General features: G+C 43.5%; 1 protein-coding gene across 1 annotated transcript in view; it reads left to right on the forward strand.

Moving 5' to 3' along the window:
• The window catches only part of LOC139442092 (xanthine dehydrogenase/oxidase-like), a 46277-nt gene extending 34154 nt beyond the window's left edge, over positions 1-12123 (forward strand). Inside the window, exons 27-35 of the mRNA XM_071222877.1 lie at positions 351-446; positions 2167-2295; positions 2929-3003; positions 3592-3644; positions 5145-5259; positions 7579-7665; positions 9269-9436; positions 9979-10146; positions 12022-12123. Of these exons, the coding sequence (XP_071078978.1) occupies positions 351-446; positions 2167-2295; positions 2929-3003; positions 3592-3644; positions 5145-5259; positions 7579-7665; positions 9269-9436; positions 9979-10146; positions 12022-12072 (942 nt within the window). The 3' untranslated portion in view covers positions 12073-12123. The remainder of the gene's footprint in view (positions 1-350; positions 447-2166; positions 2296-2928; positions 3004-3591; positions 3645-5144; positions 5260-7578; positions 7666-9268; positions 9437-9978; positions 10147-12021) is intronic.
• Positions 12124-18270: the final 6147 nt, after the last annotated feature.

The following is an 18270-nucleotide window of genomic DNA, read 5'->3' on the forward strand; positions in this document are numbered from 1 at the left end:
GCTTTTTATTGATATAATATCTTTGAAAACTGGCATAATGGAAAAAGTCATGGAAATTTGTCAGGCTATAATAACGTAGGACCCTGGACATGTTTCCATGACAACCAGTCTGACCAGTTTGTTGTATTCAACTACAGTAGAATCAACTTATTGTAATGTCAGATGTCAATATGTAAGAGTTAATAGGATCATGCCATGCATGTCGGTCTGCTGAAGTCCATTATTGCCATTTTGAAGCTCAGAAAGAATTTTCGAATGTTGTCAACACCAATATTTCCAAGCATCAAAATTCCAGTGAACCATTTTCTGAGGATATGCTAGACACTGCAGGAGATGGTGCTGTGTTTCAGGGCGGAGCGCTGGTCCATGTGTACAAGGATGGCTCCGTACTTGTTGCTCATGGGGGAATAGAGATGGGACAGGGCCTGCACACAAAGATGATACAGGTCGGTGTTTCAAGAGTGAGTGAGTGAGTGAGTATGGTTTTATGCCGCTTTTAGCAATATTCCAGCAATATCACGGCAGGGGACACCAGAAATGGGCTTCACACGGTGTTGCATGATAACTGTCACTCTGATGTGTTTTAGCGAATAAGTGCAGTTATAAATAATATGGTTATGGACAGAATTAGATAATTTCAGATACAGACACTTATGCCAGACCTTTTCTATATTTCAATTTCTATTTGTTTTATTAAATCCTGCTTCGTAACTGGGCCAAACATGATGTACAAAGTGAAGTCATATTATATTTGTATTTGATTACATCTGAATATGTTGTCTTTGTGCAGTTTTAGTTACCTAAATTGTTGTTTAACCTACTCATGGACTGTATGCACAATGTTTGTGTGGTGAACACTTAAGTTTGCATTCTAATAATGAAAATATAATGGTGCTTTTCAGATTATTATTAACGGTAGTGTATTTTGGTATATAACTGCCTATTAATTATTATGAACTCTCTGAAGGTACATTTAACTTGTGTATTGTTGTAATATCCCCCCACCCCATCAAATTTCTTAGCACACAGACGCTTATTACAGTGAATATGGTATTTAATTTGTAAGGATCAGTGGAATCTGGAAATCAGTTATAAAAAGTTATGCCTTATGATGCACCAAGCCTACAGGTCACTGAAACATGCGTGATTTCAAAATCCATATAAGAATATATGCCCCATACGGGCAATGTAGATTGGGGGATGGGGCAAGGCTGGTCCTGTCAAATACTGTTAAACCCCACCCATGCAACCATCCACCCACACACGGATGTGGTCGGGTAGCTTAGTGGTTAAAGCATTCGCTCGAAACGCCGAAGACCCGGGTTCGATTCCCGACATGGGAACAATGTGTGAAGCCCATTTCTGGTGTCCCCAGCCGTGATATTGCTGGAATATTGCTAAAAGTGGCGTAAAACCATACTCACTCACTCACTCCACCCACACACTCACTCAGTTTTCGTATGTTCATGAATAAAACGAGGGACACGAGATACAAACATGCAGTGGTATTGGAAAGGGCCTGAGTTTACAGATCAAACTGCATGCACAGCCTTATATTATATTGTACTGACACATTCAAACAGCTGACAAATCACATTTTCACCTGGAAATTGAACAAGGACATTTATTGTTTAAGACATCACTGACTTATGGGTGATCTCCTAAGGGAGAAAATGGTCTTCTGTTTTTGTTTGTTTGTTGTTTAACGCCACACTCGGCAATATTCCAGCTATATGACGGCAGTCTGTAAATAATTGAGTCTGAACCAGACAATCCAGTGACTGACCTCATGAGCATCGATCCATGCAGTTGGGATTCGATGACATGCATCAACCAATTCAGCAAGCCTGACCACCTGATCCCGTTAGTTGCCTCTTTTGACAAGTATTGTCGCCTTTTTATGGCAAGCATGGGTTGCTGAAGACCTAATCTACCCCAGATCTTCACAGGTCTGTTGGTTTTCTGACTGAACTGATGTTTCTTTATGTGATTGTGATGTAAACCCACATTATTCTGTGTTATTTAAGATACTCACATCTGGAACATACAGACCATCCCCCTCTAAAGAATTAATGTCAATGAAATGAGCACATTCTGGATAGATAACAATAATTCCTTGTAGTTCCTATGCTCTTTCTGTTTATCTGGTTGGTGTGATTGTTGCAGGTTACCAGTAGAGCCTTGAGAATCCCTACATCGAAGATTCACATCACGGAGACCAGCACTGTGACCGTGCCCAACACATCCCCCTCTGCAGCAAGCACCTGCTCCGATCTGAATGGCATGGCCATTGTGGTGAGTTGGGTTTCATTGTAGAAAACATCCTGACAGTAAAGGGCTCAGGTTAAATGTAACAGCTGTGTTCTCCCTTTTGAGTTATGTGCCTTGAACAAGGACTGAGAAGAGGCCAACCACTGCTGTAGGTCTCAAGAGTCCGATTGGAAATTCCTTTTTTTACCGGAGCCCTTGCAAAAGCACGACCGCCCACCCGCCCACCCGATGGCCAAACCACCCACCCACCCACTCTTGGTCCTTCAGCAACAGCCCATGATTATGAGTTTCAGCACAGGGAAAATGTCAACGACCTCCAATACAATGACACACAATTATAAAATGATATTACTGAAATACTGTTCTCTCCTTGTGGAGATCTGGGTAAGAATTGGTCTTCTGCAACCATGAGGCGACTAAACACGATCGAGTAGTCAGGCTCACTGACTTGGTTGGAGCATGTCATCATATCCCAATCATGTAGAAACATGATCCTGATGTCAATTACTGGATTGTCTTGTCCAGACTCGATTATTTACAGACCGCTGTCATATAGCTGGAATATAGCTTAAACAGAAGGGACTGTAACATGTTTAGAGAGATTGACATATTTGATGTAATGTTTCACAAACTACAATAATTCTGTGGTGTTTTCAGAATGCATGTAAAGAGTTGATAGATCGACTTGACCCTGTGATGACTGAAAACCCCAAGGGATCATGGGAGGACTGGGTGAGATTTGACTTTAAACACGTAACTTATTCCTGTGATATGACAACTGACATTTAAACAGCTAAAAATGATTGTAAAATTGTCCAAAAGAGTCTGATGCCGTGAAGTTACAACCACACATTGAACTGCAGAAAGTTGAAGTCAAAAGTAGTGCTTGTTATTAATATTGTCTCATTTAGTGACGCCCACCATGTTTATATATGATTGATTGTTTGGTTACCCTCTATCGATTGTAAGTGTCCACCATAATTGATTGTGGAGAAAAAAAAATGTTTTGTTATTTTTGGGGTTAAAAAAGTCAATCCTGTTTAGCAAATACTTCATTATGCAATCAATAAAGGATGTTTATCATGATTTATCTAATACAATTCTTAAGTTTAGAAAAAAATGACAATGGGTCATAATAATAATTTGATATTTTCATGCATATTTGTAAACAAGTAACTCACGGTTATTGGGTGATGGCAAGTTTTTGTGCATGTTTTACTCAATATGCAGCTATCTGTAGCTCTGTATTGCCAGTGTTGGATGATATTCTCCCAACTGATTCCTAACACTGTTCATATACTGTGTCCCTCGGTGCTGCAGATCAAGGCGGCCTACATGAAGCGAATCAGCCTCTCAGCTACAGGCTTCTACAGGTGGGTTGATGAAATACACGTTTACTGCTGTCTCATAAGCTGTATTACTAAACAGCCCCTTTCACTTTATGGGCCTGTGAAATGTTGTTGTTGTTTAATGAAGGATTCAGCAACATTCCAGCTATATGATGGTGGCCTGTAAATACTGTAAATCATGAAATATATGCATCTCCAAAAGAATGCGATCGCTGGCCCCTAGCCAAAAATGTGACTCAATATTAATGCGACACCCCCCTCCTCTCAAGCATCAGTGGATTTATATATAAAGAAAATGTCCTATGTCAGGTTTACAGGAGAATCCTCACCTTAATCCAACCTTACATTAATCCAATCACACACCAAAGAGCACTGCTTATTAGCGCTGAGTAGAGTACTTCCGCTAAAACAATACATGCATGCTGGCTCGTGTCGGCCTTTGACGCAGTCGCAAAGAACAAAGACAGCGTGTTGCGTTGGTGGTGTCTGTCTGGACTTGCAGGTGTGATCAGTGATGACATAAGTGAGTAGAACTCTTGTCTTGACCCCAGCAGTGACAATTCACAGGATGTAATTAGTGTTTGAATGACATTGTTTATATACTTGTCACAAGTATTGCTCAATAAACAGTGATGTGGAATACATAGTTGTTTGTTTTCAGCGTATGTCTAAGTTGGTATTTCTGCTACCAAAAATGTCTTATTGTTGATATAAATGCGATGTTCACACTCACGTTCAAGATTTATAGTAATCGAGTCTGGACAAGACAATCCAGAAAATGATATTGTGAGCAACAATTAATGCTGTCTTGGCACGATGACACACAATCCACCAAGTAGCTGAGCCTGACCTCCCGATCCACTGGGTGGCCTCTTATGACCCGCCTAGGTAAATGGGTGCCTGATTTGACCCATGAAGATCCGGGTTTGAATAGGTCTGCAGCAACCAATACTTGCCGTAAGAGGTGACGGGATCGGGTGATCAGGCTCGCTGACTTGGTTGATGCATTTTGGTGTATCCCAATTGCGTAGACTGACGTTCATGATATCAGTCACTGGATTGTCTGGTTCAGATTATTTACAGACCACTGTCATATAGATGGAACATTGTGCAGGGTTAAACATCAAACTAACAAACAAATAAAAAAACCTATAAGATTTTGCTGCAGACTTTGCTGCAGACTTGACAATGAACCTCTGAGCAGGTGTAGATAAATACTTTGAATGTATAAAAAGGAACAATTGCATGGATTGTGTATTAACAAAGTCATCGTGGATAAGTAATGCAAATGCGATAGTGTTTATGATAGGAAGCCATCCTAATTGCTGACACTTTCATTCTTGGTAATGCAATCCTTCATCTTTCCTTTGGACATTTGTTCTAAATCTGAAGCTGATAATGTTGATGATTTAGTTTAGAACGATATGTCCATCAGGTCTGAGGATAAGATGGAACTCATCAACAGATATTATATTATGAAAGAATTTGATCTGATATGAACTGTCCATGACCATTCTTCCCTAGAACTCCTGATCTGTGGTTTGACTGGTGGAAGAGCGTGGGCAACCCGTTTGGATACTACACGTTCGGGGTGGCGTGTTCCGAGGTGGAGGTGGACTGTCTGACAGGGGACCACCAGGTAGGTGGGGCTGTGATGGGGAGGTGGGGCTGTGAGGGTGAGATAGAGGGAGGTGGGGCTGTGAGGGTGAGATAGAGGGAGGTGGGGCTGTGAGGGTGAGATAGAGGGAGGTAGGGCTGTGAGGTGGGATAGAGGGAGATGGGGCTGTGAGGGTGAGATAGAGGGAGGTAGGGCTGTGAGGGTGAGATAGAGGGAGATGGGGCTGTGAGGGTGAGATAGAGGGAGGTGGGGCTGTGAGGGTGAGATAGAGGGAGGTGGGGCTGTGAGGGTGAGATAGGGGGAGGTGGGGCTGTGAGGTTGAGATAGAGGGAGGTAGGGCTGTGAGGGTGAGATAGAGGGAGATGGGGCTGTGAGGGTGAGATAGAGGGAGGTGGGGCTGTGAGGGTGAGATAGAGGGAGGTGGGGCTGTGAGGGTGAGATAGAGGGAGGTGGGGCTGTTAAGGTGAGATAGAGGGAGGTGGGGCTGTGAGGGAGAGGTGGGGCTGTGAGGGTGAGATAGAGGGAGGTGGGGCTGTGAGGGTGAGATAGAGGGAGGTGGGGCTGTGAAGGTGAGATAGAGGGAGGTGGGGCTGTAAGGGTGGGACAGAGGAAGGTGGGGCTGTCAGGACGGACAGAGGAAGGTGGGGCTGTAAGGGTGGGACAGAGGAAGGTGGGGCTGTCAGGGTGGACAGAGGAAGGTAGGGCTGTCAGGGTTGACAGAGGAAGGTGGGGCTGTCAGGGTTGACAGAGGAAGGTGCTGTCAGGGTGAGATAAAGGAGGTGGGGTGGTCAGGGTGGACAGAGGAAGGTGGGGCTGTCAGGTTTGGATAGTGGAAGGTGGGGCTGTCGGGGTGGACAGAGGAAGGTGGGGCTGTCAGGGTGGACAGAGGAAGGTGGGGCTGTCAGGTTTGGATAGAGGAAGGTGGGGCTGTCAGGGTGGACAGAGGAAGGTGGGGCTGTAAGGGTGGGACAGAGGAAGGTGGGGCTGTCAGGGTGGACAGAGAAGGTGAGGCTGTCAGGTGGGACAGTGGGAGATGGGGCTTTCAGGGTGGACAGAGGAAGGTGGGGCTGTCAGGGTGGACAGAGGAGGGTGGGGCTGTCAGGGTGGACAGAGGAAGGTGAGGCTGTCAGGTTTGGAGAGAGAAAGGTGGGGCTGTCAGGGTGGACAGGGGAATGTGGGGCTGTCAGGGTGAGATAAAGGAGGTGGGGCTGTCAGGTTTGGAGAGAGGAAGGTGGGGCTGTCAGGTTTGGAGAGGGGAAGGTGGGGCTGTCAGGGTGAGATAAAGGAGGTGGGGCTGTCAGGGTGGACAGAGGAAGGTGCTGTCAGGGTGAGATAAAGGAGGTGGGGCGGTCAGGGTGGACAGAGGAAGGTGGGGCTGTCAGGTTTGGACAGAAGAAGGTGGGGCTGTCAGGGTGGACAGAGGAAGGTGGGGCTGTCAGGGTGGACAGAGGAAGGTGGGGCTGTCAGGGTGGACAGAGGAAGGTGGGGCTGTCAGGGTGTGATAAAGGAGGTGGGGCTGTCAGGTTTGGAGAGAGGAAGGTGGGGCTGTCAGGTTTGGAGAGAGGAAGGTGGGGCTGTCAGGGTGGACAGAGGAAGGTGGGGCTGTCAGGGTGGACAGAGGAAGGTGGGGCTGTCAGGGTGGACAGAGGAAGGTGGGGCTGTCAGGTTTGGAGAGAGGAAGGTGGGGCTGTCAGGGTGGACAGAGGAAGGTGGGGCTGTCAGGTTTGGAGAGAGGAAGGTGGGGCTGTCAGGTTTGGACAGAGGAAGGTGGGGCTGTCAGGGTGGACAGAGGAAGGTGGGGCTGTCAGGGTGAGATAAAGGAGGTGGGGCTGTCAGGTTTGGAGAGAGGAAGGTGGGGCTGTCAGATTTGGAGAGAGGAAGGTGGGGCTGTCAGGGTGAGATAAAGGAGGTGGGGCTGTCAGGGTGGACAGAGGAAGGTGCTGTCAGGGTGAGATAAAGGAGGTGGGGCGGTCAGGGTGGACAGAGGAAGGTGGGGCTGTCAGGTTTGGACAGAAGAAGGTGGGGGTGTCAGGGTGGACAGAGGAAGGTGGGGCTGTCAGGGTGAGATAAAGGAGGTGGGGTGGTCAGGGTGGACAGAGGAAGGTGGGGCTGTCAGGTTTGGACAGAAGAAGGTGGGGATGTCAGGGTTGACAGAGGAAGGTGGGGCTGTCAGGGTGGACAGAGGAAGATGGGGCTGTCAGGGTTAGATAAAGGAGGTGGGGCTGTCAGGGTGGGACAGAGGAAGGTGGGATTTGAAGAGGAATGCTTTGAGGTGGACTGGAATATTCTTGCATTGAATAATAATGAAGGGCTTTGTTCAACAAAGATGTTCACTTTCAGGTGTTGCGAACAGACATTGTCATGGATGTTGGGAGCAGCCTGAACCCTGCCATTGACATCGGGCAGATTGAAGGGGCTTTTGTCCAGGTTTGTAGTCAGAACTTTACAAGCAAATACTGAACCCTGCCATTGACATCGGGCAGATTGAAGGGGCTTTTGTCCAGGTTTGTAGTCAGAACTTTACAAGCAAATACTGCTTTCATGTAACGTTTACTTTTGAATGCCAATAGTAGAGCAATAGGAGTCGTTAAAGTAACAGTCTATTACTCATCTTCCCGAGGCAAGAGAGTTAACTTACTTTAAAAGTCCAGTTTCCACCCTTGTCTAACTTGGCCGGAATTCCTGGGCTCGATCGTAGCGCCACCGATGGCTATTACGAGTTATTTCCTTTCTATGCCTTTCCTATGGACCAATCAGATCCCACATCTCGTATCACTTGCATTTGCTTCAAACAAAATGACGGCGCCCAGTCAAGACGATCTGATTGCTAATCAAGATATATATTGTGATAAAACGGGTCTTACATCCAGGAGTGCATCAAATCATGCGAGCACCTTGATTAAAAGCATGAAAAGAGTAGGAAAATATCTGCTGACGATTTGGCGGTGCACATGCTTTACAAATCCTGCAATCGACAGAAATCTCCATGACAGTTCACAAACTGGATTTCGATTTTGTTGCGTGACTTTGATTGGACTGTGCATAGACTCATTAGTCCAGCCAAACTGTAACTCCATAGTACCAGCCTATTTCGGCAAGGGTGAAAACTGGACTTTTGTAGTCAGTTAAATCCCTTGCCTCAGGAAGATGTATATTACTGGGCAGTGTTGGACTCTGGATATAGGCCGATGCCCAACTTCAACCCTCAAAGTCACAACCGAAATGACATGCCTTTGACAAAGGCTGATCCTCAATATAAACACTATATCAGGGTACAGTCGACATGAATACATAGCAAGTGTCAGCAATGTTTTGAATCCAGGCTGTACCGTCATGCCAGCTTGTCATTATCAAGGAAGACACTTAACTGCTAATCTGAGCAACGACATTGCCTATAGAACAGTAACAGCAGTGTACCAGACTACTCATGACTGACCCTTGGCTGTCCCTCATGCTCAGAGAATTATGGTACATGGATGTCAACACAATATAATGTTCATGTGGTTTATGTGGTCATTTGGTCAGACTGGGTTAGTCTGTGATGTTAAAAGTCTTGAGATGAAAGACCCTAAAAACCCTCTTGAGAGTGGAAATATGTTTTGGGAAAGCACTTTTTTTGCCACTGAATTCAAACTTGTGTGTTCATGGCTACACCCTTTGGCATATCCTGTTTAAGTTAAACTGCAATTCAAAAGTTTAGTTTTAACAACAGGACAAGTTAAACTTATACTGCACACATAGCAACTTACTCCTAAATTTTTGAAAAATAATATTTCCCACCCACATACCAAGTTTCAAAAAATAATTCTGTTAACAGGGAATAAGGGTCTGGCCTAACAGGACTTCAGTATCACTTAAACTCACTGAAAACACTGCTCACTCATAGTATATATATATATGCATATTCTATCTTCCTTAATGCACACACATCTAACAAGCTAGCAGTAAATACTAGCATCTACTAGAGTGCTTCACATGGGTCCAGACTCAAGGGTTGACTGTGACACTCATGAAGTGATACGGTTTCCAGGGTTATGGGATGCTGGTGCTGGAGCAGTACAAGGTGTCCCCCAAGGGCCAGCTCATCACGCAGGGGCCTGGCAACTACAAGATACCCTCCCTCGGGAACATCCCGGAACAGTTCAACGTGTCCCTGCTCCGAGGCAGCCTCAACCAGCGAGCAGTCTACTCCTCCAAGGTGACATGCAAATGCATATGTTGTGAGTGACATGTGTCAATAGTGAGTGAGTGTCACTCTAAGCAGTATTCCAGCAATAGTGGTAGCTCTGCCAACCAGCGTCCCTTCCACATGATATTGTTGAAGGTTGTATGTGAATGCAATGCTTGTGAAAGAATAAAGTTAATGCTTTGCTGAAATGTTTTAAATAAATCAAGCATTATCATAGTGGGGTTGCTAGAAATGGGCTTCATACATTGAAACCATGTTAGGAATCGTACCCAAGTTAAACCGAACGTTTTAACCACGTTGCTACCACACCAAAGTTTAGTGACAGTGAATGAGCTCAAAAGCCTTTACACCCTGAGGCCACTTTTTGAGTCCCATATACCACAAAATTGACATGAAACAATTTTATTTTTTTGAAGGTGATCTTAATGCCAGTTAAAGACTTCATTGGCGGTAATAACTACATTAGCTAAAGTAGGTTTTGTTTATTTGACCTTGTCACATCAATACGTGACTACTAGACTACACTAAATGTACTGTGCGTTTGTCCCCAGGCTATTGGTGAACCACCTCTGTTCCTTGCATCCTCGGTGTTCTTTGCGATCAAAGATGCCATCAAGTCTGCCAGAGGGGATGCTGGGAGGAGTATATCCTTCCGACTGGATAGTCCAGCCTCCGCTGCCAGGATACGGATGGCGTGTCAGGATGAATTTACACAACATGTGAGTTGCCTCCTGATATTCATGTGTGTTTGCCTAGTCTTTGATAGGGATGAAGGGCAAGAAGTAGCCTGAAACGTTGTTACAAACAATAAAGAATATGTTATCCATAAAAGTTCGCCAAGGGATATTTGATGAGGTGCAGGTCATATCAAGTTCTGTATACGGGACAAACAACTCGACTCTTGACCAGTACATGCAGCTCATGAATTGTATTCAGGTGATCAGTATTGTTCAATATGGGATAAAACATTAGTCTGAGGTTGTGCTTGGGATTGTGACCCTGATGAAAGTAAAGTGAGGGAAAGTAAGACCCTGAGGCTGGATCCCTGAGGACGGAGCCCTGAGGATGGAGCACAGAGGATGGAGCACAGAGGATGGAGCACAGAGGATGGAGCCCTGAGGACAGAGCCCTGAGGACGGAGCCCTGAGGATGGAGCCCTGAGGATGGAGCCCTGAGGACGGAGCCCTGAGGACAGAGCCCTGAGGATGGAGCACAGAGGATTGATCCCTGAGGATGGAGCACAGAGGATTGATCCCTGAGGATGGAGCACAGAGGATGGCGCACAGAGGATGGATCCCTGACGGAGCCCTGAGGACAGAGCCCTGAGGACAGAGCCCTGAGGACGGAGCCCTGAGGATGGAGCCCTGAGGATGGAGCACAGAAGACAGAGCCCTGAGGACGGAGCCCTGAGGATGGAGCCCTGAGGATGGAGCACAGAGGATGGAGCACAGAGGATTGATCCCTGAGGATGGAGCACAGAGGATTGATCCCTGAGGATGGAGCCCTGAGGATGGAGCACAGAGCCCTGAGGACGGAGCCCTGAGGATGGAGCCCTGAGGACGGAGCCCTGAGGACGGAGCCCTGAGGATGGAGCCCTCAGGACGGAGCCCTGAGGACGGCGCCCTGAGGACAGAGCCCTGAGGATGGAGCCCTGAGGATGGAGCACAGAGGATTGATCCCTGAGGATGGAGCACAGAGGATTGATCCCTGAGGATGGAGCACAGAGGATTAATCCCTGAGGATGGAGCACAGAGGATGGCGCACAGAGGATGGATCCCTGACGGAGCCCTGAGGACAGAGCCCTGAGGACGGAGCCCTGAGGACAGAGCCCTGATGACGGTGCCCTGAGGACAGAGCCCTGATGACGGTGCCCTGAGGACGGAGCCCTGAGGATGGAGCCCTGAGGATGGAGCACAGAGGATGGAGCACAGAGGATTGATCCCTGAGGATGGAGCACAGAGGATTGATCCCTGAGGATGGAGCCCTGAGGATGGAGCACAGAGCCCTGAGGACGGAGCCCTGAGGATGGAGCCCTGAGGACGGAGCCCTGAGGATGGAGCCCTGAGGATGGAGCCCTGAGGACGGAGCCCTGAGGACGGCGCCCTGAGGACAGAGCCCTGAGGATGGAGCCCTGAGGATGGAGCACAGAGGATTGATCCCTGAGGATGGAGCACAGAGGATTGATCCCTGAGGATGGAGCACAGAGGATTAATCCCTGAGGATGGAGCACAGAGGATAGCGCACAGAGGATGGATCCCTGACAGAGCCCTGAGGACGGAGCCCTGAGGACAGAGCCCTGATGACGGTGCCCTGAGGACAGAGCCCTGATGACGGTGCCCTGAGGACAGAGCCCTGAAGACGGAGCCCTGCGGATGGAGCCCTGAGTACGAAGCCCTGAGGATGGAGCCCTGAGGACGGAGCCCTGAGGACGGAGCCCTGAGATCTTGCTCATGGTGATCTCCTCTCAACAGTTTCTGGTCCCAAGCATAACTGAGGAGTGTTTTATCTAGTTCAGGTACCGTGACATGTCAGATCAAATTGTTTTTTTCACACATCACAATTATGTGGAGATCATAATTCCTTTATACTTGCAGTATCCCAAGGCCCAGGATGGCAGTTATACGCCCTGGTTTGTAGACCTGTAGGGGTCGATCTAGAAGACAGCAGTGAAGCTCCATAAGCACGTTTGACGAGGTCATTGAAAAACCTTTTTAAGCACATGTGTGTTGATCTATAAGTTTGTGAAGAATCTCCACAAGCACTTATATGTGACAACTTCGAGGCATTGCAAGCATGTTTGTCTGTCAGTGTGGGAAGAATCTTCACAAGCACTTATATGTGACAACTTTGAGGCATTGCAAGCATGTTTGTCTGTCAGTGTGGGAAGAATCTTCACAAGCACTGTAAAAAACAGTTGTACAACTCCTTATTTCTTCTATTTGAGTTACAACATTCATTGTTATAGGATCGCTTTGTTGTCTATAAATCCTCTGAATCTCAAGAAGCACATTGAACCTGAAAAGCCAACCTTCTAATCTCATTTGTCTACATTTCCTGTTTTGGGGTAGAACTATTTTTATACCTTTTTATACTTTGACCTAACAGGGCACGGGTATATAGTTATAGCAAAAAATTCTGTCTGTCTGTCCTTTCTAGGACAGGGGCGGTCCGGTAGCCTAGTGGTTAAAGCGTTGGCTCGCCATGCAGAGGACCAGGGTTCGATTACCTACATGGGTACAATGTGTGAAGCCCATATTCTTGTGTCCCCCGCCGTGATATTGCTGGAATATTGCTAAAAACGGCGTAAAACCATACTCACTCACTCACCCTTTCTAGGACATCTTTGTGTATGACCTTTTACCTGAAAACTACTCCATAAATTCTTTTCAAGCTTGGTGCACACTTTTATACTATATCAGAGATACAGTGCGAAGTTTGATTTATGTACGATTTTTTGAAAAAATAGCTTTTTTCAATTTTTTTTAACTTGGAATTTGTTTACTGAAACATTTGTGAAACCTATAATGAAAAAACTAATTCATGGATTCTTTACAAATTTAGGGATCAGTTTCCATACTAATAGAAGAGGTGCAGTGCAAAGTTTAGTTTTGATATGTGTGTTTTCAGAAACGAAATATGATTTTTTTCATGTATTGAACTTAGAATATTTGTTTACTTCAACATTTGTTTACTTCAACATATAACTTAAAAACTACTTCATGGATTCTTTTTCAATTAGGGGTACAGTTTCTATACCTATAAGAAAGGTGCAGTGCAAAGTTTGATTTTGATAAGTGGATTTTCTGAGAAAATATCGCTTTTTTCATGTTAGGAACTTAGAAATATGTTGGAGTTGAAGTCAGGGGTATTAGTGAGCCCTGCTCACGTTTTGTCATGTTTGTTGTTGAGATGATATCATAGATTGACCATTAGTACCTCATTCCACAAATAATAGCGCTACGACAGTCTTACCCGGTAATCATAGACTGACAATTAGTACCTCATTCCACAAATAATAGCGCTACGACTGTCTTACCCCGTAACCTAGACATTTGGAATGCTATGATCACTTTGTGGCACAGGGTTTATTGAAAGAACTAGAAACGGTTGTGAGGCTGATTATGTCAGCTATTTAATAGTGTTTTTTATCTAACCATATAGACAGGTGTGATATGGCATCACATTTGTAAATGTACATCATGTGACCGTAGTGTGTTACAGTTGCAGCAGGGAATGGCATTCAGGAACAATTTACAACAGCCTAAAACAATAATTACTTATTACAAGTGATTATATCATGATGTTGGAAAATACTTGATTCTGATAGGTCAATCAGAGGTCAAATCACCATAAACCTCCTCTGACTGAAACAGCCGATTTGACTGATGCATCACAGTGGAAGCTAATATTCATATAATCAGATTCATATAATTATATCACCTATAATGCAAAGTTGCGGTTGCTATATATTGTGAGCAGAAAACACGACAATTCTACAAAGAGAATGTATTTTAAGTTTTGGGGTCAACAGAGAGCTTGCTATTTGCTATTTGGCATTTTTCTACATACAACTGTGAACGATGAATGATATGACATTACAATGACATCATAATGGAGATGTGCAGGCTTAAATAAAAGCCTTGCAAAACTTGCTTAGTGTTCTAAGTGAACCATAACGGTATAAACAAACTGCTTGAGCATATACACCGCTATATTTTGTTGCCAGCTGTTGTCCATGTTTCTGTAATTCAGATCGACAACCCACACAAAACACTGGACTTAACTCTTGCCGCTTCACTCAATATATTTGCTAACACCAAAGAGCTCATGTTTTATTAAATCATGGTAGAATGGAGATAAGCATACTGTGTTTCTAATGTACAGCTAGGTTACCTATAGATTTAAGCACGCTGAATTTAACATTTGAAATCCATATTCAATTTAGCATGGTTAATCCTACAGGTTACGTAGCTCTACTTTGAAAACACAGTATGTTTATCTCCAAAATGTTTTCTGTACAATCATATATCCGGCATATTTCGTCACATGTCATGTGTTTTATTTCTTTCTGACTCAACATGATAACATTAGATGTTTGCCATTCACCGAAGTGTGTCTGGACCTTTAATTGTTGTTTCAAAACAGATGCAGTCCCTTGCTTCAGATGCCCATTATAAAAGCAGTGCGTAGAATTGTGACGTTTTTGTGCCTGGATTGTCATTTTCATGATACATGTACTTAGTATATATCTGTTTTAGCTACATTTGTTTTTTTTTAATAATTCATTTAATTTGGGCTAGTTACTTACTGTTTTCATGGTGTCACAGATTTACTGTTTTTGTGGTGTCACAGATTTACTGTTTTTGTGGTGTCACAGATTTACTGTTTTCGTGGTGTCATGGATTAACTGTTTTTGTGGTGTCACAGATTTACTATTTTAGTGGTGTCACAGATTTACTTTTTTTCGTGGTATCACGGATTTACTGTTTTTGTGGTGTCACAGATTTACTGTTTTAGTGGTGTCACAGATTTACTGTTTTTCGTGGTATCACGGATTTACTGTTTTTGTGGTGTCACAGATTTACTGTTCTCTGGCAGTTAAAAATGTTTATTGTTTATTGTGTAACATTACAGTCCAAACTCACTTTTGAGTCCTAAGTGTTTTAGTCCTAAGAGTCCTTTTCCTAAGTGTTTTACTTGTATGTTAACTCATGATGTTAACGTTAATTTGTACTGTTTACAGTATAGTAATAGATAGTACATATATTTACCACTGGTGTATAGTTTCTCTTACTCAGTATACAGTAGGGTAACTGATAGTAAATGTATTGGCCACTTGTTTAATACTTATTGTGAACTGTATGCAGTATAGTATGTGATAGTTTATATATTGGATTTTTAAATTGTTGTGCACTATATACAGAAATGGATTGGAAAGTAAATGTGTTAACACTGGCGCTTTGCCCCTGTGGCCAAAAGTCCCATAGCTCAAAAGCCCACCTAGATATAATCCCTACTAAGATAAAAGCCCCACAAGGATAAAAAACCCTTATGTGTTAAGGAAACATTCAACATGTCTACATTCATCACTGTCAAAGAGGGGTGGTCGGGTAGCCTTGTGGTTAAAGCGTTTGCTCATCATGCCGAAAACCCGGGTTTGATTCCCGATATGGGTACAATGTGTGAGGCCCATTTCTGGTGTCTGCAGCTGTGTTTATGCTGGAATATTGCTAAAAGCAGCATAAAACCATTCTCACTCACTCACTGTCAAAGAGAAGAAATAGGCTTCAAGTTCAAACATGTTAAAAAAACATGATTGATGTTGGCACAACATTCGTATTTATGACTGAATGTTGAAAATTAAATTAATGTGTCTCATTTCATCTCTTTTTATGGTTTCTTTAACAAATAAGGGGATTTTACCTTAGTAGGGATGATGTCTGGGTGGGCTTTTGACTGTAAGGCTTTTTATCCACTGGGCCTTTTGTCTGCCCCCTGTGGCGAGTGATTGATGTTACCTCAGCAACAACACTTGTATGGTATACCAGTCAAATAAAAACATTCAATTGTGACTTTGGGATTCATGTTATTCAGAACTGATAAAGACGGTGCATTCAAACACTGCCATTCTATGTTACAATGCATGAAAATCACACATTTCTTTGATGAATCAGACACTTTCTTGTATTGTGTACCTTTACTTCTTTAGTTCCATTGTTACTTTCTTGCAAACTAGAAAAAGACACTTTGTACAAAGCATGCCTCCTCGTTTTTGGTTGAAGATGTAAAACCGTGAGCGAAGGAAAAACCTAAGGGCTTTCCCGAGCTCAAGGTTTTTCAATACTGTCATTGTAAATGTAACCCTTGTTTTCACCCATACATGGTTGTTTGGCGATACAGTATTGATTGCCGACACACAGCTTGTTTACTACCATATCAAGCAGTGGCAGCCACGCGTCTTATACAGGTTTTACATTTTCAACCAAAACGGAGGAGACGTGTTTTATTCAACTTATGAACCGTCTAAATCCAAGAAATACCAGAAAAAATAAAGAAAACATTGACATACCTTATAATGAAACAAAACAGTGTATCAAGATATAAAAGAAATTCGCTTGAAGCTTGGGAGAGAAAAACCATGTGCAGTATGGACAAGCTGGAGTCATGACATGATAAATTTAACAACTGCTCATCGCCTGCCTCGGGAGCTCAGTGGGTTACAAAACTTGACATGATATGTGGGTTGCAGGTTGGAGTCACGTCAAGGAATTTTCCTGTAAAAAAGAATTGTGACTTTTAGCCAATCATCAAACAGAATTGTGTTCACACCAAAAGGCAAGTTTTTGAAACGTTAATTGTAAAACCTAGGTATTACAAATGAAATGTAAAACTTCAAAGCAGGTTCAGAAGTGATCTATTTAAAAAACCAAGGTTTGGAAGGGAACCGCTTCAAAACCTGGGCTTGGGATATGAGCTGGTTACCAGGTTTACCCGAGGTTGTCGGGAATCTAATGTATTATAGGGTACTACGGTGATAGATTTATAAGTCAAGTTCAAATGGCACTGTTATCAAATGTTGATGGTTGGCACGCATTGGAATGATTAAAGCTAGAATCTCGCAATGTTAAGTCGCATATCATTCAATAAATTAAGTCCACACTGTCAACCTTTCTGTTCAATTTGCAGGTCCTGCAGGGACTAAACACAACAGCAGGCATTTTATGTAAATGATTATTCTGAACTGTATTGTAGATAGATTCTGACATTGAATGCATGGACTATGTATGTATTGAAGGGCAAAATAACTATCAACTGGATATGTAAGGAAGAGAATTTATGGTTGTCAACTTCTTTATTATGAGGAACACAACGTTTCGGAGTATAGGCTTACTCCTTCATCAGGTGAATGGATGCTTTGAGGCAGAGAGCATATATATGTGCATGTAAGAGCAACAAAAGTAATAAGATAACAAAAGGTGGAAACTTAACAAGGGAAGCCAACAGATAATTGGCGCTGATAGGTGATTAGCAATAGACAATGGATGCCTTGTTATGTTTCCACCTTTTGTTATCCCAATACTTTTGTTGTTCTTACAACATTGCGCAGGTTCAAATCTCGACATGGGTACTTTGTGTGAAGCCCATTTCTGGTGCCCCCCTCGGTGATAGTGCTGAAATATTACTAAAAGCACAGTAAAACCATACTCACTCACTCCACTGTATGGATATCATTTCCGGTCTACCGTGATTGCTTGAATCGGATTGGTATACAGTAAACTACGGTTATAACGAACTCAAAGGACCACTAATTTCAGTTCGTTATAAACATATATACAGCATAACTACAGCAACTATTCGGACCAAAAATGTAAGTTCGTTATATCCGTCAGTTCTTTATAAGCGTGTTCGCTATAACCGTAATTTACTGTATAAAAGAAGTTTAAACAGCATTATGCTTCAAATATTGTCATGAGCAAATGTAGGTTAGTTACACGAATCTGGTATTTTGTTATTTGACCTGTCAAAAATAAAACATGAGATTTACCTTGCAACTAAACTTTATCTTTACACAGAAAGTTTGTACAGGCCTGGCATTTGTGTTCACAAAATATAAGACTCAGACAATTTCGAATTCATTTACCAATACATATACTCACAGAAGAATTACCACAAAATGAAACATCACCCAAATTTCTGGCAGTCTCCTAAGATATAATCTTATATACGTCCACTCCATGATAAACATAAAAGCAATTATTTTTTACTGTGTAAATGAGAGTATGTAATCAAAGACGTATAATAGAATTAATATGGCTAAATGTATTCTTGGTTTGTGCAGAGAT

Source organism: Haliotis cracherodii, unplaced genomic scaffold (assembly GCF_022045235.1).
Source record: "Haliotis cracherodii isolate W230 unplaced genomic scaffold, xgHalCrac1.p SCAF_5, whole genome shotgun sequence".
Lineage (NCBI taxonomy): Eukaryota > Metazoa > Mollusca > Gastropoda > Lepetellida > Haliotidae > Haliotis > Haliotis cracherodii.